Source organism: Podarcis muralis, chromosome 4, assembly GCF_964188315.1.
Source record: "Podarcis muralis chromosome 4, rPodMur119.hap1.1, whole genome shotgun sequence".
In the NCBI taxonomy this organism is placed as follows: Eukaryota; Metazoa; Chordata; class Lepidosauria; order Squamata; family Lacertidae; genus Podarcis; species Podarcis muralis.
Window position 1 is genome coordinate 1,973,300 of NC_135658.1, and position 25,456 is coordinate 1,998,755.

General features: G+C 46.4%; 3 protein-coding genes and 1 pseudogene across 8 annotated transcripts in view; 3 read left to right on the forward strand and 1 right to left on the reverse strand.

Moving 5' to 3' along the window:
• The window catches only part of LOC114589664 (uncharacterized), a 999,511-nt gene that overhangs the window by 730,356 nt on the left and 243,699 nt on the right, over positions 1–25,456 (reverse strand). The gene's annotated exons all lie outside the window — the stretch shown is intronic.
• Positions 1–25,456, forward strand: part of LOC114589671 (uncharacterized) — a 184,200-nt gene that overhangs the window by 57,477 nt on the left and 101,267 nt on the right. The window lies entirely within an intron of this gene.
• Positions 1–25,456, forward strand: part of LOC144327593 (uncharacterized) — a 94,983-nt pseudogene that overhangs the window by 37,593 nt on the left and 31,934 nt on the right. The window lies entirely within an intron of this gene.
• LOC114589672 (uncharacterized) overlaps positions 8,341–25,456 on the forward strand; it is a 32,731-nt gene continuing 15,615 nt past the window's right edge. Inside the window, 4 exon segments of the mRNA XM_077927995.1 lie at positions 8,341–9,617; positions 9,811–9,939; positions 10,981–11,107; positions 12,034–13,616. Coding sequence (XP_077784121.1) covers positions 9,159–9,617; positions 9,811–9,939; positions 10,981–11,107; positions 12,034–13,616 — 2,298 coding nt within the window. The 5' untranslated portion in view covers positions 8,341–9,158.

Below are 25,456 nucleotides of genomic sequence, written 5' to 3' on the forward strand. Positions count from 1 at the left end.
AGCTGGAAATCGGGACCAACTTTCCCACCGGAGAGCAGTAAGGGGGAGGAGTCCCAAACATCGGCAGCAGGCAGCCTTCCGTCAGCGGAAGGACATGAGTCAGGGTTAGCCACGCCTGCATCAGAGAGCGAGGTAACGGTCAAAAGGAAGGTCAGGGGCAGCACGCGCGCGCCAAGTTCAAATGTACAGGAGGGGGGCGCAATGGGCAGTCCGGAGAGAGAGCCGGGTCCCAAAGCCCGCCGGAGAGAAGGGGAGGAGTCCGAAGGGTCCGCTTCCGAGGCATCCCGGAAAGAAGGCACCCAGGGGGGTAGTAGGACCCAGAGGAGGAAGGAGAAACGTAGAAGGTGGAGTAAGGCTAGAGTCTTAAGCTGGTGTACAGGGGGCGGAGACTCAGACGAGGCTTCGCTGGTCTAGGGTTTAGACGTAGAGACGCACGCTAGTGTTTGGAAATGGAAACTAAATGCCAATAAAGACTTCTGTACAGTTCTAATGGCTAGCGTTGGTCTTCTGTGAGCTGAGACCGGGAGGCAGTCTCTGACAATAATGTTTTCTTTCAAGGCTTTCATGCCGTGAACCTCACTCCGGTGGTCCATAACTTTTCCCAGTCAGCAAACATAATATTATACCCAATGTCCTGTGCCCATTTTATCATAGCTGATTTGACAGTTTCATCCTGCGTATTCCATTTCAACAGCAAATTATACATTTTAGAAAGTACCTTGGTCTTAGGTTCTAACAGTTCTGTTTCTAGTTTCGATTTTCCCACCTGGAAACCTATTTTTTTGTCCAAATTAAAGACCTCCTTAATCTGAGCATAATGTAACCAATCTCGCACTTTACCCTTTAGTTTCTCAAGACTCTGCAATCTCCAAGTATCACCTTCTTTTTCTATTATTTCCCAATATTTCGGCCAATTGGCCTCCATATTGAGTCTTTTCGGGGCCTTGGCTTCCATTGGTGACAGCCACCTTGGGGTCTTGTTTTATAGTAAGTCTTTGTATTTTGCCCAGACATTAAACACAGCTTTCCTGACAATATGGTTTTTAAAAGCCTTGTGAATTTTTACCTTGTCGTACCACAAGTATGCATGCCATCCAAAAGCATTATTAAACCCTTCCAGATCTAGGACATCAGTGTACTCAAGGAGAAGCCAGTCCTTCAACCAGCAGAAAGCTGCAGATTCATAATACAGCCTCAAATCTGGCAGGGCAAACCCCCCTCTTTCTTTAGCATCGGTTAGTATTTTAAATTTTATTCGGGGCTTTTTGCCCTGCCAGACAAACTTAGAGATGTCTCTCTGCCATTTTGTAAAACATTCCACTCTGTCCACGATCTGTAGGGTCTGAAACAGAAATAACATTTTTGGCAATACATTCATTTTTATTGCAGCAATTCGGCCCAAAAAGGAAAGTTTCAGTCTTGACCAAGTTTCTAAGTCCTTCTTAATTTCTGTCCAACACTTTTCATAGTTATCCTTAAATAGATTCAAGTTTTTGGAAGTCATATTAACCCCTAGGTATTTCACCTTCTTAACAATTTTTAAATCTGTCTCTTTCTGAAACCTTTCTGATTCCTCAGTTGTCAAATTTTTCCCCAAAACCTTTGTCTTCTGCTTGTTTAATTTAAAACCCGCCAACCGACCAAACTCTTGAATCAGTTCTAAAACTCTTTTCGTACTAGAGTCCGGTTCCTGCAACGTCAAAACCAGGTCATCTGCAAAAGCTTTAAGTTTATACTGTTTGGCTCCGACCTGAATCCCTTCCACCAACCGGTCCCCTCTAATCATATTCAAGAGCACCTCCAGGACCAAAATGAATAACAAAGGGGAAATAGGGCAGCCTTGTCGTGTTCCTTTCTGAATCTTAAAGTCTTCTGTCACCACATTGTTGACTATTAATTTAGCTTTTTGTTCTGAATAAATTGCCTCTATACCATTTTCAAACCCCCGTCCCACTCCCATCCCTTCAAGGTTTTTCTTCATGAACATCCAAGATATATTGTCAAAGGCCTTCTCCGCATCTATAAAAATCAAAACTGCTTTTGTATTCATATTTGTTTGTAAAAGTTCCAAAATGTCAATAATGTTTCTAGTGTTAGCAAACAAATGTCTACCTGGGAGAAAACCTGCCTGGTCTTTGTGAATTACTTCATTTAATACTTTTTTAAGTCTACTTGCCAAAATATCAGCAAAAATTTTGTAATCCACATTCAGGAGAGAGATGGGACGGTAGTTCTTAAGTTGTGTCTTTTCAGTTTCCAATTTGGGTATCAATGTGATGAAGGCTTCTTTCCACGATTCCGGCGCCCTCTTCCCCTCCATAATCTCGTTGCAGACCTCCATTAATGGTTGTATCAGATAGTCTTTCAATATCTTATAGTACTTGGAGGTAAGCCCATCTGGCCCTGGAGACTTGCCCAATTGCATATTCTGGATGGCACCTTTGATCTCTTGTTGTGTTATTTTGTAATTCAGGGTTGTTCTGTTCTCTTGAGACAATCTTGGTAGGCCATTCCTTTTCAAAAATTGGTCTATCTCTGTCTCATTCTGCGGCCCTTGAGTGTAGAGTTGTTTAAAATATCTCTGGAAACACTTTCTAATCTCCACAGGATTCTGAATGTTTTTCCCTTCAATCTCTAAGTTGGTAACCGTATTTAATTTTTGTCTCTTTTTCAACTGCCATGCTAGCAGTTTTCCACATTTATTTGCCGATTCAAATGATCTTTGTTTCATTAACTTAATTTTCCACTCCACCTCCTGATTTATCAATTTGGAATATTGTGCCTGGTAAAGTTTAATTTCTCTCAGAATCTCCTGTGACTTCGGTTTCAATCTTAGCTTTTTCTCACATTCCCTAATTTTCTCCAAGATCTTATCCTTTTTCTCATTCTGTGCTCTTTTCTTTATGGTGTTCTGTTGTATCAGAAACCCCCTCATTACAGCTTTACTTGCGCCCCAGATTACTCTTTTTTCCACCGTGGTGTTCAAATTTATTTCAAAATAGTCCTTCAAAGCTTTTTGGGCCTTTTTAATGATCTCCTGATCTCTAAGTAGGTTGTCATTCATCCTCCATCTAAAGGAGCCGGTTGTAGTTAGTCTCATATCCATCTTTACTGCGTTATGGTCGGAGCAAGTCTTTGGGCAGATTTCCACTTTCCTAGTCTTAGGTGCCAGACCTCTAGTCACCCAGATTTGGTCGATTCTTGTCCATGTCAGTTGGGCTTCAGAAAAGAATGTTCCTTCTCTTCCTAGAGGGTTTTTTGACCTCCAAGTGTCAATTAAGTCCATATTGTCAGTCAGTTCAAAAAAAGTTTTGGGTAGTCTGCCATCTTTTGAAACATTTTGATTTTGTGACTTATCCATGTTTGTGGACACCACCCCGTTCATATCTCCCATCATAATGATGTTACTATAGTCCAGATAGTCCAGCATTGTCTCATGCAGCTTCTTGTAAAATTCCGATTTCCCCTCATTTGGTGCATAAATGCCTAATATCAAAAACTTTTCGCCTTGCACTTGGATTTCAATTGCCAAAATTCTCCCTTGCTCATCTTTAAAAAGAAATTTTGGTGACAGGCTCTCCTTGGCGTAAATCACCACCCCTCTCTTTTTAACTCGGTCTGATGAAATAAATTCTTGGCCTAATCTTTTATTGACTAATACTTTTCTGTGGAGCCTAGTCACATGTGTTTCCTGCAAGCAAATAATGTCCAATTGTTCTTTCTTTAATATGTGAAAAATCTTTCTCCTTTTCTCCGGGGAATTTCCGCCGTTAATATTCCAGCTAAGGAGTTGCAGAGACATCCTGGCAAATCTGTTATCCAGTAGGTTGTGGCGTTTCCTTTTGGTCGTCAGATCCCAAAGGTGCAGGTGTTGGCTGTGGACCCGGGTCCTAAGATTCCCTTCTGAAGGTCTTCTCTGTAATCGTGCAGAAACTTATCTTTGTCCTCTGGTGTTTTAATTTTCACTTTCTTCCCTCTGAACATAAAAGATAATCCTTGAGGAAATTCCCAACTAAAAAGAATTGAATTACTTCTCAACAGTTTTGTTAGTTCTGTATAGGTGGTTCTGAGATCCAAAAGCTGTTTTGGGATATCTTTGTAGATTTCAGCTCTCTTGTCTTGGATTTCAAATGGCTTTCCGTAATGTAAGCCTAGTATCTTGTCCCTTTCCTCCTTGCAGCCCGGCTAGTTCTCGTCTCCCCACCAAAGTTCCCCCACACACCCATCGGTCCTCGGGGATCACGTGTCGTTTCTCCGGCGGCCCCTCTCCTTCCAAGTACTCTGGTTTCCGCGAGAGAGCATCTGCTCTTACGTTTTCCTCTCCGGGCACGTATCGGATTTCGAAGAAAAACTTGGAGAACTCCTGTGCCCATCGAATCTGTCTCTGGTTGAGTACTCGTGCGGTCCTCCAGTACTCCAAGTTCTTGTGATCTGTGCAAACCGGGATCTGTTGTTGCGCCCCTAGCAGTAGATGACGCCAACGACGAAAGGCCATGTAGATCGCAAGCAGTTCGCGGTCATACACGGTATAGTTTTGCTCCGACTTGCTCAGTTTTTTTGAGAAAAAGGCACACGGTTTCCATTCCTGCTTCCTCCTCCCTGGCTGCAAAAGGACCGCCCCGATGGCTGTGTCAGATGCGTCGGTCTCTAGCCTCATGGGTTTCTCCAGATCTACGTGCAGGAGTTGCTCTTCCGATGCGAACGCCTTCTTCAGTTTTTCAAAGGATTGCTGGGCCTCCTCTGTCCACACAAACTTCCTTTTGCTACTGAGACAATCCGTGATGGGCGCCGTCAAGTGGGCAAAGTTCTTGATGAACTTCCTGTAGAAGTTGCTGGACCCTAGGAACCTCTGCACGTCCTTCCTGGTTTTGGGTGCCTTCCATTCCAGCACTGCCTGCACCTTGCTTGGGTCCATCGCTAGGCCTTTGTCAGACAACTTGTACCCCAGAAACTCGACTTCTCCTGCGTGAAACTGACATTTTTCCAGCTTGACCCACAACTGGTGCTTCTGCAGCCGTTGTAACACTTCCCTGACGTCTCTGACATGTTGCTCCTCGTTGTCCGAATAAATTAAGACGTCGTCCAAGAAGGCTACACAGTTCTTGTACAGCAGAGACCCCAACACGTGGTGCATGAGAGCTTGAAAACAGGCGGAGCCCGACTGTAATCCAAAAGGCATAACTAAGTACTCAAAGGCCCCTAGGGGTGTGAACATTGTGGTCTTCCATTCATCCCCCTCCCTCATCCTGATCAAATTGTATGCTCCCCTGAGGTCCAGCTTGGTAAAAATTTTCCATTTCCTCGCGTTAAAATGTCGTCAATCCTGGGCATTGGGAAGGTCACGGGTTCCGACACCAAATTGACGGCCCTATAGTCCACAACGAGCGTGGGTTTATTAGTGTCTTTTTTGTCCACAAAGAACACCGTACTGCCTCCCACCGCTTTTGATTCTCTTATGAAGCCTCTTTTCAGGTTCTTGTCAATAAATTCCCGCAACTCCTTCATCTCCCTGTCCGACATGGCATACAGCTTACCCACTGGCAGCTGCGCCCCCGGGAGCAAGTTGATCTGGCAGTCAAAGGGCCTATGGGGTGGTAGTCTATCTGCCTTCTTCTCGCTGAAGACCTCCCGCAGATCTGCATATTGCGGTGGCACCTCCCCCTTCCGCTCCACAAAACATCTGGAGGGCCGAGTTTGCCTATGCCTGCCATAGTCAATATGGCTGCCTTTCCCACTGGCTGAGATGCTTCTGTCCATTTCATCTGCTTAGCCAATCCAGATATTCACGGCCAACAGGTCCCACCAGCAACTCTCTCCCATGGGAATGGCTTGGCCAGGAGGTGGCTCCTGTTGTCACTTGTCTCTCCTTCTTCTCTCTGTGAGAATCCAGGGAACGAGAAGGGGAAAGAAACCAAGCTAGAAGATGATCACAGGGGTTTTTTTGGGGGGAGGGGGGCTTGTTAACAGTCCTGTGTGGCACCTTGAAGGCTCTCCGATTGAAATATACGGTGAGTTGAGTGTGGATTTCATGCTCTTTATTCAGCTCACAGTGGTGAGGAGGAATGGAAGTTCCCCCATAATGTCTGCTTTATATACATTATTTACAAAGTGGGCCCCATGTGATTGGCTAATTCCGGGATTCACCTGCAGGTAAAATCACTTTTGTGACTTGTCCCCACAAAACACTTCATCACAGTTTCTTCCTATCTGCTCAAAGCGCCTCTGCTGCACAATACCAAATGTAAGAATTCACTGATAAATGTATTTATGTTACCAGGTCACTGGGAAAACTTCAGAAATTCATATAGACATGCGAGCTCAGCAGCCGCTCTGCCTGAGGGATAATCCCTGGCATCCTGATACCTGAGTGCCAGACAGGTAGCAATTCCAGAAATAACAAACCGAGAAGAAGACAAAAGGGTGTGATTGACTTGGCTGGGAAACAGGGAAATGTAAATATCTCTTTTGTTACACTCAATGGGTGTTTGGTGGAGGGCAAAGGGAACCATAAGGGACGCAGGTGGCGCTGTGGGTTAAACCACAGAGCCTAGGACTTGCAGATCAGAAGGACGGCGGTTCAAATCCCCACGACCGGGTGAGCTCCCGTTGCTCAGTCCCTGCTCTTGCCAACCTAGCAGTTTGAAAGCATGTCAAAGAGCAAGTAAATAAATAGGTACTGCTTCGTTGGGAAGGGAAACGGCGTTTCCGTGCACTGCTCTGGTTTGCCAGAAGCGGCTTAGTCATACTGGCCACATGACCCGGAAGCAAGATGAGCGCTGCAACCCCAGAGTCGGCCATGACTGGAACAAATAGACAGGGGTCCCTCTACCTTTACAGGGAACTATGGGGCAGGGTCCAGGATGCTCAGATTACTGCCACCAGACCTCTCTTTTCATGATGTAACCATGATGTATTAGTGATATAGTTGGGGTCGTATAACATGGGGATTAGCAGCTGATAAATGTTTGGGGGCTCTCTTGTTCTGGGCATCCATCTTGTTCCACCTTGTGGCAGGTGGGAGTCCTGTTGCCACAGGAAAGACCAAGCCAACTGGCTGCTGTTTTGCTCTGGTATTCCTGGCTGGTGTCCTTGTTTTTTGTCCAAGGGAGCCCTCAGATTTCTCCATTAACAAAACGTACCCAAAGCTTTCAAAATGTGCCCTTTCCGGCAGAGATGACTGGCAGAATTCGAGACCGGGGGAAAGAGGCGGTGGATGAAGATTGGAACAAATTCAAAGTTTATCTTAAAAACTGTTGTAATTTGGAAAATTAGGGGCTCAGGGTAATAAGAGATAAAGAACTACAGTTGTATTAATAACTTATGGAAGTTAAATTTATGAAATACAAACAAGTTTATTACGAAAGGGTTGCTGAAAAATCTTGAAACAAGAATGCAGAAAAGGGGTGGTACGGGGAAGTCGATTTTGTGTTTGTTTATGTTTTTGCTTTGTTTCTTTTGTACTTATGAAAAACTAATAAAAATTTATTTAAAAAAAACAAAATGTGCCCTTTCCTGCATTTTGCAGCTCAGCAATGTGTTGTCCCAGGAGAGGCAGGCACAGCGTGTCTTCCTGTTCCTCCCTCAGCTGAGACCTGCCTGGATGGAGACCTGAGAGCCACCTCTCAATATCTGGAGGGCTGACCCATGGAAGAGGGAGCCAGCTTGTTTTCTCCTGCCCTAGAGGGGAGCCCCCAGAAGAAGGGACCCAGAGGACCAGAAAGCAGTTTCTTCTGACGGGAAGAGCAGCAGAATCCCTTGGGAGATGGCGGACTCTCCTTCCTTGGAGGTTTTTCAGCAGAGGTTGGATGCTTTGGCTGAGATTCCTGCCTTGCAGGGGGGCTGGAATAGATGACCCTTAGGGCTCCCTCCCATTCTAGGATGAGGTTCCTTGCTTCCTGCAAACCCCTTTTCCCTGCAACCTCTTCCTCCAGTTTCTGGCCAAGGAAGGGAGCGGATCACAGACCAACCAAGAGCGTCCCCTCAAAATGAGCATCTCTGGGATTGTGCAATGCAGGAGAGAAAAGGCAGAGAGGACTGAGCAGGGTGGACTCGGCTTTGCAAGGGTTAAAGGGAACCGAGCTGCATTCCTAGAGAGGACAGGAAGTAAAGGGGGGCCAGGTCCTCCAGGGGAAAAGCCCCACCCTCCCCTTCCTGCAAGCGGGGGGGGGGGGGTTTGCTTTCCTCTGCTGCAAATGCTGCATTGTTCTCTTCCACGGGGATCTGGTGAGTCTCCTCTCCCCCCCCCGAAGGTGCAGTGGGGAGAAGGTGGGGGTCTCAGGGATGCAGGGGAGGGTGGCTCATGTGTGGGGGGGGAGAAGACTCTGGGGTCAGGGGGTCCTGCCAGGGAGGGGCGAGGTCGCAGAAACTGTCTCCTTCCTTTAGATATTTTGTGGGAGGGGAGGGGAGGAGGTTACCGCCCCCCTTCCAGAAAAAAAGTATTCAGAGCCCCCTGGGAAATCTAGCAGATAGAAATCTAGCTTCTTTAAATAAGGCTATCTATTGGACTTCTGCTGTGTGTGACACGGGTCAGCGTCATTGCACAACAGAGGAAACGTGTATGACTGGTTGCTCCAAAACCTCTTCCTTTGTTTCCTTTCTTTCTTTCTGCTTCTACTGCCCCCTTATTGGCAGAGGAGGCCAGCCAAGCAGATCAAGCCAAGCTTTATGAGGAGCTGGGTATGTTGAGTTGGAGAAGAGGAGATAGGAGAGCCATGTCACCTGGGCGTAGGATTCCAACCAATGGCTTCAAGCTACAAGAAAGGAGATTCGGACTCAACACTCCTAGTCATTTTTCACGGGGCACCAATGACTCCCTTGTCAATCAGTTCTGATTTCATGCATTGACGGGAAGGAAGGAGCAACCAGGCTGAGTCCCCTTGTATTAATCTCTTCGCTTTACTCCACATTTGAACAATCTCCCTTCTAAAGGCCTACATCATCTCCTCCTCCTCCTCCTCCTCCTCCTTTTTAGAAAGATAGCTCAGAGTCTGGGCTGTGGTGCAGTCCTACCCTGGTTCCCAGCAAGACTCATCCATGCTTGCTCAGGGAACCTTTTTCTTCTACTGATATTGTACAGCTTTTGTAACAGAACAATGTATTTGCTTTGTAGGATTTGCTAGAGCTTTTCATTCAGACAGACAGAACTTGGCAGAAGACCAATGGGTTCCTTCCCATCCCTCAGAGGCTTCCTGAGAGCACAGATGGATGAGCAAGACTCAGCTGGCCCTGAAGCAGGAAGAGGCCATGCCAACCAAACGGGGAACAGTGGGGGATTCTGGGAAAACTCTGTGCAGAAGATCCTGGGTGAGGAGGACACCCTCCGCTCAGAGGTGCAGAGCCAGCAGTTGAGGCAGTTTTGCTGCCAGGAGGCCAAAGGACCCCGAGAGGTTTGCAGCCGACTCTACCGCCTTTGCCGTCAGTGGCTGAAGCCCGAAAGGCACACCAAAGCTGAGATGCTGGACCTGGTGATCTTGGAGCAGTTCCTGGCTGTCCTTCCACCAGAGATGGAGAGCTGGGTGAGGGAGTGTGGAGCGGAGACCAGTTCCCAGGCGGTGGCCCTGGCTGAAGGTTTCCTCCTGAGTCAGGCAGAGGAGAGAGAGCAGGCAGAGAGAAAGCAGGTGAAAGAGACTTTCCTCTGGATACTCCCAAGAGTCTCTAAACAGAACGTAGAAAATCCAAAAATGGTCTGCTGATGGCCCCTCCTTTTTCTGGGAATGAGATCTAACATCCTTAAAGTTTCTGTCTTTGTCGTTGTCTTTTTAATATTTCTCATCATTCATTTACTGTTTTGAATCCTTGTTGTTCTTTCAGAAAAGAGATCATTTTGGAGAAATGGACCTGGATTCCTGTGAGGCAGATGAAAGAATGAAGCCAACAAGACCTCCATATTTATCTTTTCATGGGGGCAGAAGTGAAACAGCGGCTGTGGCACCAGATCAGGTCAGGGGAAGCTGCCTTGTGGGGACAGAGGCTGAGGGATGGAGCAATGTCATGGACTGGTTGGGCACAGAGGAATGGTGGGAGGAAGCAGCCGGGGAACCAGGAAGGGAAGACGGCTCAGAGCCCAAGGAGTGGAGGTGGAGTAAGGATGAGCGGTCAGAGGGAGAAGAGGGAGAAGCCTGGGAACAGGAGGTGTCAGAAGCTGAAGGGGAAACGGCTTAGTGAGCTGGGAGACTCTGTGGCAGAATGCAGTGCAGAATCAGAGGCAGAAGAGGGAGGAGGCGAGTGGGAGAGGAAGGTTGAGAGGCAGAGGTGAGTCAGGAGAAGGAGGAGCCACCGAGGGCTCCCTCTCCTTCTGCCAGAAGCCACCCTCCCTGCTTGTCTCTCAGAGCCAGCATATGGCTTACAATGGAGGAGCAAAGGCAGGCTGCACTCTGGCATACTGTTCGCTTGCCAGGGTCATCAGGTCCAACCCCCTGCATTGCAGGAATCTCAGCTAGATAATCCAAGACAGATGGCCATCCAAACTAGGCTTCTTGTATTTCTATATTCATCAATGAATGCTAAAATAGGCTTCTAAGCAGTGGACAGACGAGAACAAATAATGTCCAGGATTCACCTAGCCAGCCCCATCCGCTGCAAAATGGGGCCTGCCCCCCACTCCTCTCCCTCTCCATGCCGCCATGAACCCCTTGAATTTGGCTCTAGGGCATTGGGAGGGAACCTCCCCAGAACAACTCACGAGGAGAGGAGAAAGGGGATCCTTCCATCAGGGAAACTGGAATGCTTGCGTAGGCAGAATGACTTGAAAAGCACAAGGTGGAGTACCAACTATTTGCACATAGACGAATACCCATAGTTAAAATGCAGAATTCAATTAAAGCGTTAAAATAGGTGCCCATAATAAAAATGTGCAGCAAAGCAATCCTATGGAAATAACACAGCATAATAAGAGGAATAACAAGAAGGAAACAACAGAGCATTGTGTAGCAGATCATATTTTTGCTGTCTCAGAGGAGGAAATTTCCCTTTTTCTTTTAGGGCCCAGTGTGCTTTGAAGATGTTGCTGTTTGTTTCACGGACGAGGAGTGGGAGTTGCTGGATCCTGACCAAAGAGCTCTGCATAAGGACGTCATGGAGGAGAATCGTGGGATCGTGGCCTCTCTTGGTAAGCCTCCGTGTGGGATCGTCCTATCTGCCAGGAAATTCAAAAAATACCTCTATGTGACAAACCTCATATATTTTCACAGTGCCCATTACAACACCTGGGAACCTAACACCCCCACAAGAAATAGTAAATTACAGTTTTTTCTGTGAACAATCTTCCTCCAATTCTGCCTTTTTCTACCACAGTTGGGCTGGTCTGAACTGCCCAGGCATCTTAAATGTCAGCTTCAGAGTTGTTAGGAAAGACAAGTAGCTTCTGTCAGGTTTTCTGTTTTTGTTTTTGCTGCTGTCAGTCTTGGGTTGACCAAAGAGACGACTGACACTGGAGATGGAGGGGATGCCATGAGTGGGCCAAACAACATCTGCCCCAGAGAGGAGCCAGGCTGATTGAATCTCAGGTAGTACTAGCAGTGATAATAATAATAGTAATAATAATTTTTATGTATACCCTTACCATCTGGTTGGGTTGCCCCAGCCAATCTGGGAAGCTTCCAACACATATACAGTGGTACCTCTGGTTGCAAATAGGATCCGATCTGGAGGTCTGGAGGCCAGATCCCGAGGTTTTCACACCCCGAGGATCACTGTTCTGCGCATGGATTTGCCACTTTCATAAGCTGAAGTTTACGTAACCCTCTGCTTACATAACCTGAGGTGCTACGGTATAAACATGAAACAGTAATAAAACCAACAATCTAATCTAATGTAAAAAGTACAAAAATTTTAAAATGCGTAACTTACTTCAAAGAAAGCAACATTCAACCATTGATTAGAACCCAATAATAAATACATTGGTTTATTACAAATAACAAAGGTAATAAACACACAGCCAACTGCCTTCTCCACAACAAATTTAATAAGCATTATTCCCTAACTGGGGGCTCCATTTGTTCCTGAGGCTCTAATTCCTTTTTCTCTCCATTGAAGATTGTGATGAATTGGAAAGCAAGATCAAAGGTGACCACAAGACAATCTGCAGAGTGGAGAAGGCACATAAAAATTTGGAATGTGGAAAGAGCTGCAGTCAGAGCTCCCATTCCAGTTCCCATCAACGAAATCTCATTGGAAAGAAACTCTATCGGTGCATTGAATGTGGAAAGAGCTTCAGTAAGAGCTCCCATCTCACTTCCCATCAAAGAATTCATACAGGGGAGAAACCATATCAGTGCATGGAATGTGGAAAGAGCTTCAGGAAGAATTTGGATCTCACAAGGCATCAGAGAATTCATACAGGGGAGAAGTCCTATCAGTGTATGGAATGTGGAAAGAGCCTCAGTACGAGCTCCTGTCTCGCTATTCATCGAAGAATTCATACAGGGGAGAAACCATATAATTGCTTTGAATGTGGAAAGAGCTTTAGTAAGAGCTGTAAGCTCACTTCCCATCAAAGAATACATACAGGAGAGAAACCCTATAAGTGCGTGGAATGTGGAAAGAGTTTCATCCAAAGAGGTCATCTGAATACCCATCAAAGAATTCATACAAGGGAGAAACAATATAAATGCTTTGAATGTGGAAAGAGTTTTATTAGGAGCTGTAATCTTACTTCCCATCAAAGAATTCATTCAGGGGAGAAACCCTATCAGTGCATGGAATGTGGAAAGAGCTTCAGTACAAGCTCCTCTCTCAGTTTCCATCAAAGAATTCATACAGGGGAGAAACCCTATCAGTGCGTGGAATGTGGAAAGAGCTTCACTGATATCTCCCATTTCACTTCCCATCAAAGAATTCATACAGGGGAGAAACCCTATCAGTGCGTGGAATGTGGAAAGAGCTTCACTGATATCTCCCATCTCACTTCCCATCAAAGAATTCATACAGGGGAGAAACCATATAATTGCTTTGAATGTGGAAAGAGCTTTAGTAAGAGCTGTAATCTCACTTCCCATCAAAGAATTCATACAGGAGAGAAACCCTATCAGTGCGTGGAATGTGGAAAGAGCTTCAGTACAAGCTCCTCTCTCAATTTCCATCAAAGAATTCATACAGGGGAGAAACCCTATCAGTGCGTGGAATGTGGAAAGAGCTTCACTGATATCTTCCATTTCACTTCCCATCAAAGAATTCATACAGGGGAGAAACCCTATCAGTGCATGGAATGTGGAAAGAGCTTCAGCCACAGCCACAGCCTCACTTCCCATCAAAGAATTCATACAGGTGAGAAACCATATAATTGCTTTGAATGTGGAAAGAGCTTTAGTAAGAGCTGTAATCTCACTAGGCATCAAAGAATTCATACAGGAGAGAAACCCTATCAGTGTGTGGAATGTGGAAAGAGTTTCATCCAGAGAGCTCATCTGAATACCCATCAAAGAATTTATAGAGGGGAGAAACAATATAAATGCTTTGAATGTGGAAAGAGCTTCAGGAAGAGCTGCTCTCTCACATCTCATCAAAGAATTCACAGAGGGGAGAAACCCTATCAGTGTGTGGAATGTGGGAAGAGCTTCACTCATAACTCCTCTCTCACTTCCCATCAAAGATCTCATACAGGGGAGAATCATGAAATTGTAGATTTGTGGAGCTGGAAGTGAACCCTGGTGCAATCTATTCCACCCCATGTGATGCAGGCATAGCAAGTGAAGCATCCATGACAGATGACCATCCAACTTCACTTGAAAACCTCAATAGATGGAAATTCCAGCAATTCCAAGGGAGTCCAATCCACTAACAGTTCTTGCTGTCAAAAAGTTCTTCCACATGTTTAGTCAGTCTTGTTTTTTAAAAAAACAAAACAAAACTTGAATCCATTTGTTTGTGTCCTACTCTGTGGAGCAGGAAAAACGAGCTAAAAATGATACAACAAAGAAAAATATTTCCTTCCCCAGAATTTAAATAATTAACAAAAAATCAGAAAGCATTCCTTGACTTCCTATCCTCTTTTCCCATGGTTCCTTTTAACTCTGATTTGTTTATTCCGATGTTCTGAAATACCTCTCAAACGTAGTGTTGTGTCATTTTATTTTAATTCCAGATATTATTGATAATATCCTTCTGAGTTTCTCTTACTGTGGCTAGCTCTGTTTTCATTCTATCTTGATTCTTTTTTATCTCTCAGTTCTCTTCTTTCTTTGGCCAGGGCACAGCCTGACTCCCTCCTTCGTCAATCTTTGCGGAGCTCTGGCCCAATGGTTGCCATTGGTTTGATTTGAATCAATTTTATAATGAATGATTTTAGAGTGTTGTGTGGTGTTGTACTGCTGTACTGTTTTATTGTTCTTAGCCGCCCTGAGCCTGGCTTCGGCTGGGGAGGGCGGGATATAAATAAAATTCATTATTATTATTATTATTATTATTATTATTTCTCTTAACTGTTTCCTCCAAAGCTTGGACTGGTTTTTCCATACCATTTGTTTTCCTGGATAGTGTTTTGATTTCTGTTATCAATTTGTCCATCATTTTGGTGTTATTTTGTAAATCTTTTCCTAATTCCACCAGGATCTCTGCTATATTGGCATCTCCTTGGGTGGTCCCCCTTTCAGTTTGGCTGGTTTCTTTTGTGCCCCCTGTTTCTTCTGTTAGATTTCCCCCCCCCCTAATTAAATAATTTAAATTTTTCTCCCAGCTGCCGCCCACAGGGTCAACATTTTCTGCCACCCACCCCCCCCACCCTCCGATGACCACCGTCAGTCATGGGGTCACAGAAGTATGGTTTCTAAACTGGCTGGATCTAGAGTCTGGATACATCAAAGAAGCGCTTCAGTTAAAGGTGTTGTAAATTCAAACACTGAAAACAGGTAGAGAAAATCAGGACTCCACTGCACCATCCGGTGGCACAATGTTATATTATGCAATGCATATCAATCGCTTTTTCTTTGCCCATCTAATGATGATGATGATAATAATAATTTATTATTTATACCTCACCCATCTGGTTGGGTTTACCCAGCCACTCTGGGCGGCTCCCAATTGAACACAGCATTAAATATTAAAACTTAAACCTATTATCAAACTATTAAAAATAAAATAAATAAATGTAGCTGAGTTTGCAGGGACGAATTTGGGAGGGGAGTCAGGCCCTTGGCCAAAAAGGTAGGGTTTCCCCTAACCTATCCCCTCTCCTGGGGGGAGGGGAGCAGGGATTCCCCTAATGTCATCTCATTGGATGAATCAAAAACCACCGGCAAATACTACCAGATGTCGGATTCTCAGCCGTAGTCAGCGGTAACTGGCCATTCTCCAGGCATTCGGCTTGAGATCCTAGTTGACCTTCCCGTCTGCGTCTCCCGGCAGGATACAGGCAAGGTCTCTATCGGCGATCCCACTCAACGTGAGAGGGACACACCCCTCCTCCCTTCTCCCTGCTTCCCTCAGGGAGGGGAAAGAGTCAGACAGAAATCTATTTACATCGCTTTATTTCTGTCATTCCAGCAGTACAGAGAAACATGTCTGCACTCTCCAGACTCCAGCAGTAGAGAGAGAAAACTCCACCCCTGTACTTCCAGTACAGGTCAGATGACACTCTGAGCTAACATCCGGTGCTCAGTACAGTGAATAGACTGCCCCTTTGTTCCAATAGTACAGTCCCAGACATCAACATCCTGTTTTGCATTACAGACACCTGCAGCTGGCTTTCGCATTGCTGCTTTTTCCTGACATATTGGCATCTCCTTAGGTGGTCTCCCTTTTAGTTTGGGTGGTTTCTTTTGTGCGCCCATATTTTTTTCTGTTAGACTATTTCCCCCCCCCCCCATTAAATATATATATATTTAGTTATTCCGAAGGTCTCCGCTCAGTGTCTCTCCCACTGTTGTCTTGGGGAATATTTTTTTATTTTGTTTCACCTGTAGTAACCTATGTTATCCATCATTTGAGAACCACGATATTGTTCTCCCTTTGGTCTTCTTTCCTTTTCATCCCTTTCCCAAAATGGAAAACTTTTCTCCCAGCTGTTGCCCACAGGGTCAACATTTTCTGCCACCCACCGCCACCACCCTCCGACGACCACCGTCAGTCATGGGGTCACAGAAGTATGGTTTCTAAACTGGCTGGATCTAGAGTCTGGATACATCAAAGAAGCATTTCAATTAAAGGTGTTGTAAATTCAAACACTGAAAACAGGTAGAGAAAATCAGGACTCCACTGCACCATCCAGTGGCACAACGTTATATTGCACATACAATGCATATCAATCATTTTTTCTTTGCCAATCTAATGATGATGATAATATTTTATTATTTATATCTCACCCATCTGGCTGGGTTTCCCCAGCCACTCTGGGCGGCTCCCAATTGAACGTTAAAACAATACAGCATTAAATATTAAACTGAACATTAAAACTGAAAACTATTATCAAACTATTAAAAATAAAATAAATAAATGTAGCTGAGTTTGCAGGGACGAATTTGGGAGGGGAGTCAGGCCCTTGGCCAAAAAGGTAGGGTTCCCCCTAACCTATCCCATCTCCTGGGGGGAGGGGAGCAGGGATTCCCCTAATGTCATCTCATTGGATTTTGCAACACAATTCCCCAGCTTAGCAATGTGTACTGGGGTCAAGCAGGCATCATCAACATTGTCTTTTACTTCAGTTCATAAAATTTATTCACCGCTTGATTTTAAAAGCAGCAACCACCACACACAAAAAGATCAAAACCAGAACAGAGTCCTTAAGAATGGAACAGAGGTTGGCTGGCACATGGTGCATCAGGAGGAAGGAGGGTGAGTGCCTTGCACGAGTGCTAATCTTTCCACTAGCGTAATTTAGTTGAATTACCACCCACTACTGTTTTATGGCGACATGGGTGGCGCTGTGGTCTAAACCACTGAGCCTAGAGGGCTTGCCAATTGGTAGGTTGGCGGTTCAAATCCCTGCGATGGATTGAGCTCCTGTTACTCGGTCCCTGCTCCTGCCATCCTAGCAGTTTGAAAGCACGTCAAAGTGCAAGTAGATAAATAGGTACCGCTGCAGCAGGAAGGTAAACAGTGTTTCTGTGCGCTGCTCTGGTTTCACCAGAAATGGCTTAGTCATGCTGGCCACATGACCCGGAAGCTGTACGCCGGCTCCCTCGGCCAATAAAGCGAGATGAGCGCCGCAACTCCAGAGACATTCACGACTGGACTTAACTGTCAGGGGTGTCAGGATCATCCTACACGCAAGTAGGACTCCGATAGAGACACATGCCCAACTGACATGTTCTCTCCCTCCTGGTCAGTTGTTCGGGAGCTTCAAAAGCTTTCTCCAGCTGAACATCACAGCGACTGATACCAAAAGGTATTAGCACGCTTAGAAACAGCAGAGTGTTAGCAGTTTGCTGGTGCTGGTCCCGGGGGGTTACCGTGTGGCGAGGTCCGAGTCTAGTCCAAGGTCGAGGGTGCGGTATGGAGGCTGTCCATCAAAGCTGAAGCGGGGTCCAAGGCAGGGAGTCAGGTGAGGTCAGGAACTAAGGCTTGGGACTGGGGCTGGCTGGCTTTTATCTGCCCCGAGGCATAGGGCGGCCTCGGTCCACAGGTGACTCGCCTCTCCTGGCCTGGAGGCGAGCACTCCTCCTGCGAGAACTTAGTTCCCTCCGCCTCTCTGCCCTGAGCCTCTGCAGCTCAGGAGAGGCTGGAGGGTTACCGGACCCAGAGGCAACCTCACCTTCCACTGATGGGGCTGAGAGTGGAGCACCTGCAGGCAATGGGTCCTCCATCACCTCCGGAGCCAGAGCAGACTCAGCTGGTGCCTGCACCTGAGGATCCAGCACAGGTGAGGACCCTTCAGGCTCATGCCCCAACCCCGGCTCAGCTTGTTCTGGAGGTGGGGACTCCTGTGCAGGCTGGGATTCCTCAGGTTCAGCCTCCGAGTCTGAATCCCAGGCCATCACACTGCTTAACAAACTCAGTAGCACAGCTTTTTGGCTAAACTACTTTATTTACATATAAAACACTCGGAGCATTCTGACTCAGCGCCATTGTAATACCAACATCCTGTCTCCGTCACTTCCCACTATGTGGAATGAAAACCTACACCGTCATGTGACATAAAACAATCCCATGACTGCAAGCACGGAGCAAGAATCCTAACATTCTCCCCTGATTCATGTACCGTGTTGTAATCATCAGTGTAACTGCAACAACCATACAGATGTCATACACACAGTATACCCCTGTATCACCCGTTCCCCACCCTGGGACTGGGGCTGGCTGGCTTTTATCTGCCCCAAGGCATAGGGCGGCCCCAGTCCACAGGTGACTCACCTCTCCTGGCCTGCACTCCTCCTGCGAGAACTTAGTTCCCTCTGCCTCTCTGCCCTGAGCCTCTGCAGCTCAGGAGAGGCTGGAGGGTTCCCCAGCTTCCTCTGACAGGGCTGAGAGTGGAGCACCTGCAGGCAATGGGTCCTCCATCACCTCCGGAGCCAGAGCAGACTCAGCTGATGTCTGCTCCTGAGGATCTGGCACGGATAAGGACCGTTCAGGCTCATGCCCCAACCCCGGCTCAGCTTGTTCTGGAGGCAGGGAATCCTGTGCAGGCTGGGATTCCTCAGGTTCAGCCTCCGAGTCCGAATCCCAGGCCATCACACTGCTTAACAAACTCAGTAGCACAGCTTTTTGGCTAAACTATTTATTTACATATAAAACACTCGGAGCATTCTGACTCAGCGCCTTCCTCTTTCTCATCAGACAGCAAAGAGAGAAAGAACAAAGGACAATAGTCCCACATCATGGAACATTGTAATACCAACATCCTGTCTCCGTCACTTCCCACTATGTGGAATGAAAACATACACCATCATGTGACATAAAACAATCCCGTGACTGCAAGCACAGAGCAAGAATCCTAACATTCTCCCCTGATTCGTGTACCGTGTTGTAATCATCAGTGTAACTGCAACAACCATACAAATGTCATACACACAGTATACCCCTGTATCACCCGTTCCACCCTTGGAACTACCTGCAACTGGCCTGGCCTTGGGCCTTACCATCTTGCACTTCTGACTAGTCTTGGCATCATAGCTCTCCTGACTATCAAGAAGTTTCACACCTTGCTTTGTCAGGACTCAAACCCTAGCCTCGTTCCTCTCTGAGGAAACTGTGTCCACCCTTACAGCCTTTCGGCGTGGTTTTCTATCCTTTGAGGACAAACCCTGTGCCCTTTCAAGACTTTGGGTTCCAAGAGCTGTGTCGAGCTAGTAGCCACAGCTAAATCTGCAACAGCTGTGTTAGCAAACTCACGAGCATACCTGGTGGTAGCTGTCTCAGATCTGTGCATCAGGCGCACATCCTTCACTGTATCAGTGGAACTCACCTCACTTTGAGCAACAGCAGTAGACTCAGTATCTGAGTCTGAAGCAATGGGGTAGCTTTGGAAAATACACACATTTCCCTCCCACTTTGCACTGCACTCAACATCCCTAGTGAATAAGATGAGCTTGGTATGACCCTGATGGTTTTTCTTTGGCTTTCTATGAATGTTGTTGTTGTTGTTTAGTCGTTTAGTCGTGTCCGACTCTTCATGACCCCATGGACCAGAGCACGCCAGGCACTTCCTTCTTCCACTGCCTCCCGCAGTGGTAGCTTCAAGAACGCTGTCCCACCACCTCGTCCTCTGTCGTCCCCTTCTCCTTGTGCCCTCCATCTTTCCCAACGTCAGGGGCTTTTCCAGGGAGTCTTCTCTTCTCATGAGGTGTCCAAAGTATTGGAGCCTCAGCTTCACGATCTGTCCTTCCAGTGAGCACTCTGGGCTAATTTCCTTAAGAATGCATACGTTTGATCTTCTTGCAGTCCATGCGACTCTCAAGTCTCCTCCAACACCATAATTCAAAAGCATCAATGCTTCGGCGATCAGCCTTTATAGTCCAGCTCTTACTTCCATACATCACTACTGGGAAAAGCATAGCTTTAACTATACGAACCTTTGTTGGTAAGGTGATATCTCTCCTTTTTAAGATGCTGTCTAGGTTTGTCATTGCTCTTCTCCCAAGGAGCAGGCGTCTTTTAATTTCGTGGCTGCTGTCACCATCTGCAGTGATCATGGAGCCCAAGAAGGTAAAATCTCTCACTGCCTCCATTTCTTCCCCTTCTATTTGCCAGGAGGTGATGGGACCAGTGGCCATGATCTTCGTTTTTTTGATGTTGAGCTTCAGACCATATTTTGCGCTCTCCTCCTTCACCCTCATTAAAAGGTTCTTTAATTCCTCCTCACTTTCTGCCATCAAGGTTGTGTCATCTGCATATCTGAGGTTGTTGATATTTCTTCCGGCAATCTTAATTCCGGCTTGGGATTCGTCCAGCCCAGCCTTTCGCATGATGAATTCTTCATATAAGTTAAATAAGCAGGGAGACAATATACAGCCTTGTCGTACTCCTTTCCCAATTTTGAACCAATCAGTTTTTCCATATCCAGTTCTAACTGTAGCTTCTTGTCCCACATAGAGATTTCTCAGGAGACAGATGAGGTGATCAGGCACTCCCATTTCTTTAAGAACTTGCCATAATTTGCTGTGGTCGACACAGTCAAAGGCTTTTGCGTGTCAATGAAGCAGAAGTAGGTGTCTTTCTGGAACTCTCTAGCTTTCTCCATAATCCAGCGCATGTTTGCAGTTTGGTCTCTGGTTCCTCTGCCCCTTACAAATCCAGCTTGCACTTCTGGTAGTTCTCGTTCCACATACTGCTTAAGCCTGCCTTGTAGAATTTTAAGCACAACCTTGCTAGCGTGTGAAATGAGTGCAATTGTGCGGTAGTTGGAGCATTCTATGAATACCCCCACCTCATTTTGCATACTTTTGCCGGGCTTATTCAGATGGTGTGGCCTCGGCCAGTGATAGGTTTCCCACCCCTTTTGCCAGAGATACTTGTAAGAGGAGATGTTAGGGAACAAAGCTTTTCGTCTTTCAGAGTGCAGAGCGTGAGCTCCCCTGCGATGCTACAATCCCATACGCTGAGGCACAGCGGCCACTTCTTTGGCCACAGCTTCTTCTTTGGCCTCAGCTTCCTTGCGATTTGACACAGGCAAACCTTGCACAGCCTGGCCTGGCTCGTTTCTAAAGCCACACCTGCAGTCCTTGCAAGATGGAGAGTGCAATCCCCTGCACATTTACAAAGGAGGATGTTGCATTGAAATCCCTGGGACGATTCGGAGTAATAGTTTGCAATAAATGCATAGATGTTGTTGCTAAGCTCCTCTGTCATAAAAAGCATAGGAAGCATCTCAGTACTTTTGTTGTCAATATACTTGTTAAAACCGGGGGGGGGGGGGGAGGGCAGTTGCAACACCTTGAAAATCTGAAGTCCCCATTGCAGCCTCCAACTAAGGCCAGGACAATAAACCTGACCATTCCCTTAGACTTCCTAAACCTTCAAAAACTCACAAGAAGTCAACTGTTTGTCTGATTCTTTCCATTCCAATGGCGTATTACTCCTAAAGAGAAGAAGGACCCAGGCTCCTTCCTTCCTCCACAATCCCCTGAGCATATGGTCACATACTCCCCACTCCTCCACAAGGTGTGAAATCAAACCCCATAGTGGGAGGCAGAAGGTGTGTTCAAGAGCAACAGTGTCCCAGACAGAAATCCATTGGATTATGACCCGATCTTTTCAAAACACAAACAAGAAAGCCTGGAAGGTCACTCCAAGAGGAATAAAACATTATTGCAGAACAACATTATTAATCATTAATTATTAGTAGCAGAAGCAAAATATATAGAGTGGAGGGGAGGTTTTGTAGGAGCAGATTGTGGTACCTGAGTAAAGTCTCTTAAGAATTAAACTCCTACAGACACCCTTGGGAAGAGGGCTTAGTGGCGCAGAGAACAAATCAGCAGCTGCCTCTCCCTTGTGACTGTCCTCACCTCACATATTGCCTGAAGTCCCCAAGATTACATCACACCAGACATCACATATGCTTCCCGCTAGAAGCACTCCCAGGGAACTGGAGCTGCTCTCTGGTGCTATGGAAGGTAGGTGTCCTACAGGGAACAGAAGGCTACAGCTTAGGCAACCCTTAAGACAGCTCTCTCTCTCCTCAATTGACTGGAACCAAGGAGGAATATGAATGGGGGATGGACCTTCTGCCTTTGATGGGCAGAATCACCACACTGTTACACAAAATCCCCCAAAAAGAGAGTAAGAGAGAACAGCCCACCGATGAATGGCGCCTCCTGACAAACAGTCTTCTGGATCTGAACCATGGTCACCATTGACCTGATATTTCTGATGCTAGGGCACATGTGAGATAAAATCCCAGAGAGTTCTGCATAGATACTTCCTGGTGTCCGCGTCCCGTCACCTGATGCATTTTCATGGACCATGTAGATTCTCTATCATTTGATGCATGTCAATGCATGTTTGATGCACCATATCTTTTGAAGAACGTCAATACATGTTTGCATTGTCATAGCACAGGTAGCAAATCAGCTGCTGCTCCGTCCCTTGAGGGACTCCCCGCCTCACTTAATTGGCCAAATATTCCAAAAGGGCATCACCCACCACTATATAAACCCTCTCTGTTAGGATATTTCCGTTCCACCTTAAAAGGGAGCAGGTTGGTGTGTCACAGCCTGCGTATTTCCTGTTCACAGGAAGTTTCTCTCTTGTTTAGAGCTTTTGTTTCCCTCTCTGCATCTGGACACGCAAGCAGGCAGTCATGCTTTTTCTTTGTTCTGATCAACACAGAATAAAGTTGTAAATAATGCTCTCCTGAGTGCACCTTTCGTTGCACGAACTCTGCTGATAGAGCGTGCACAAGCCCTGGAATGTGGCAAGCTATTTCTGAGGCTTGTGTTGCTAATTGACTGATACTGCATCTACGGGAGATTGATGGATCGTCCGGAATCGACGTGGGGGCATGATGGCCTTTGTCTCCCTGGCAGTATCCCAACACTCTCACCCCCGGCAGCAGCAATGAGGTGGTACAGCTTTCAGGTGCTAAGAGTGTGTCCCTGCTTTGGGAGGGGGAACACAGCCCCCCAGCAAAGTTTGGAGGACGAGCCAAGAGGTATAGCCGGACACTGGAAGGCAAACAGTTGCAGGAATTTATGTATAGTTTTTTGGGGGGACGGTTGCCCCTGCAGCAGATATCATGCACATGCAGCCCACTACCAAAATGAGCATGATCACTTTTGTGACTTTTGTGACTTGTCTCCACAAAACACTTCATCACAGTTTCTTCCTATCTGCTCAAAGGGCCTCTGCTGCACAATACCAAATGTAAGAATTCACTGATCAATGTATCTATGTACTGGCTCACTGGGAAAACTTCAGAAATTCATATAGACATGTGAGCTCAGCTATTCAGCAGCCCCTCTGCCTGAGTGATAATTTCTTGCATCCTGATACCTGAGTGCCAGACAGGCAGCCATTCCAGAAATAACAAACCCAGATGGAGACAAAAGGGTGTGATTGACTTAGCTGGGAAACAGGGAAATGTAAATATCTCTTTTGTTACACTCAATGGCTGTTTGGTGGGTGGCAAGGAGAACCATGGGGCAGAGTCCAGGATGCTCAGATGTGCGGCCACCAGACTTCCCCTTACCATGATGTATGAGTGATGTAGTTGGGGGCGTGTAACTGTTGGTTTCTGCTTTCCTTCACTGTGCAGCGAAAGGGCTTGTCACGAGACAGGTGTTTACATTCCACAGTCTGTACTGTTGGAGTTTCTCACGGGAAAGGGAGACTGGATGTGACGTACACTGGTTTCCTGTTTTTCTCTGTGTGATTCTCTCCAAGCTGTCGAGGAGAGAGGATGCTTTTTCTGCTCCGGCAGAGGCAAGATGTCTTTCTGTAATATAACTGCTTTGAACTGTAAATAAAGCAATATAGAGTATGTAGTACGTACTCCTCATCCTTCCGCTGGGCACGGGACTCTGCTTTACACCAACACGTGGTTATGGGCTCCAGAAGTCGAATCGGAGTGCCGGCAAAGGATCGGAATGCAGAGGGACAGATCGGACCGGAATCTGCTCTGCGCGTAAAAGTGATTGATGAGGTATGTACTACTGCTCCGGGCAGACTGCCAGCTTCTAGTTAATGGCTTTATGGCTGGACTTTGAACTTTTAAAGCCGTTTTGCCGGGAATACGCAAAAGGCTCCCAGGCTCAAGTTACTATGCTGGGGAAATCGAAAGTAACTTTTAAGTGCGCTTTTGGAATGAAGCAGCTGCAGCAGTGACGCAGCAAGATTTAAAGCAGCATATATAACGCTGAAGGCTAATGCCAGAGTCATGATGGCCCTTCAGGATGCTTGTGGGATTCCTAAGCTCAACAAGAAAAATTATGCGGACTGGGTTCAGTATGCAGAGGCAATTCTGCGGAAAGAGGGTTTGTTTGAGGTGATTACAGAAACCCCCCCAGCTCCAGTTACAGATGCATGGAAAGCTAAGGATTCCAAAGCACGGGGAACACTTACATTGATAGTATCCCCAGAAGAGCTCTGTCTATTGCGTGATAAGACCTCAGCCAGAGAAATTTGGGATTCTTTGAGAGAGGCTCACTTAAGGACAGAAGCTGGATCTACTATGTTTTACTTTAACAAGCTGCATAATATGGCTCTTGCTGAAGGTGCAGATGTGCGTTTACATCTGTTGGAGATGCAAAATCTGAGACATGAGCTGCAACAGAGAGGACTCAACTTTCCAGAGGCTGTGTATTCTTTCATGATACTACAATCTTTGGGTTCAGGTTGGGAGTCTGTTGCAACCCAGATTGCTGTGCAGCCAACAGCTCAGCTGACAGTGGACTTTGTTACTGCCGTGATTCAGAATGAAGCAGATCGCCGGGGTGCTAGCTGCATGGGCAAGGGGGAGTCTTCACAGACGTCATCCCATAGTGCAGTGGAACCACCAGATGGCGCCAAAGCTTTGAAGGCAGTGAAATGCTACTCGTGTGGACGTCTAGGCCATATGAAGAGGGAATGCAGATATCCCAGGGCCAAGACAGAGCAGCGCAGCGAAAGCTCATCGCGAGGCAAAGGCAAAGGTCCGGTGTCTAGGACAACGCAGCACAAGGCTATGGTTTCACGCTTCACTCCAAAGGTTGCAGAGGTCCGGAAGACGTCTAGATCTTTCTTCGTTGTTGATTCGGCGGCGACCCACCACATGTGTAACGATAAGAGACTGTTTGTGTCTTTTACACCGCAGGAAGGTGCGATTCACCAGGCGGATGACCACACGATTCCCAGTAAAGGCTACGGAACTGTTGTTCTTCACAGTTTGGACTTATCGATACAGAATGTCCTTTACGTGCCAGACGCCAAACATAATCTTCTCAGCGTTGGACAGCTGATTGAGCGGAACATTGACGTGTCCTTCAAGAACAAAAAGTGCATCATCACAAAGAAAAATGACTATGTATTGCATGCTGAATATGTTGATCGTTTGTTTGTTTTGTATTATGATGATGTTGTGCAGGATGACACTTGTTGCATTGCAGGTTCT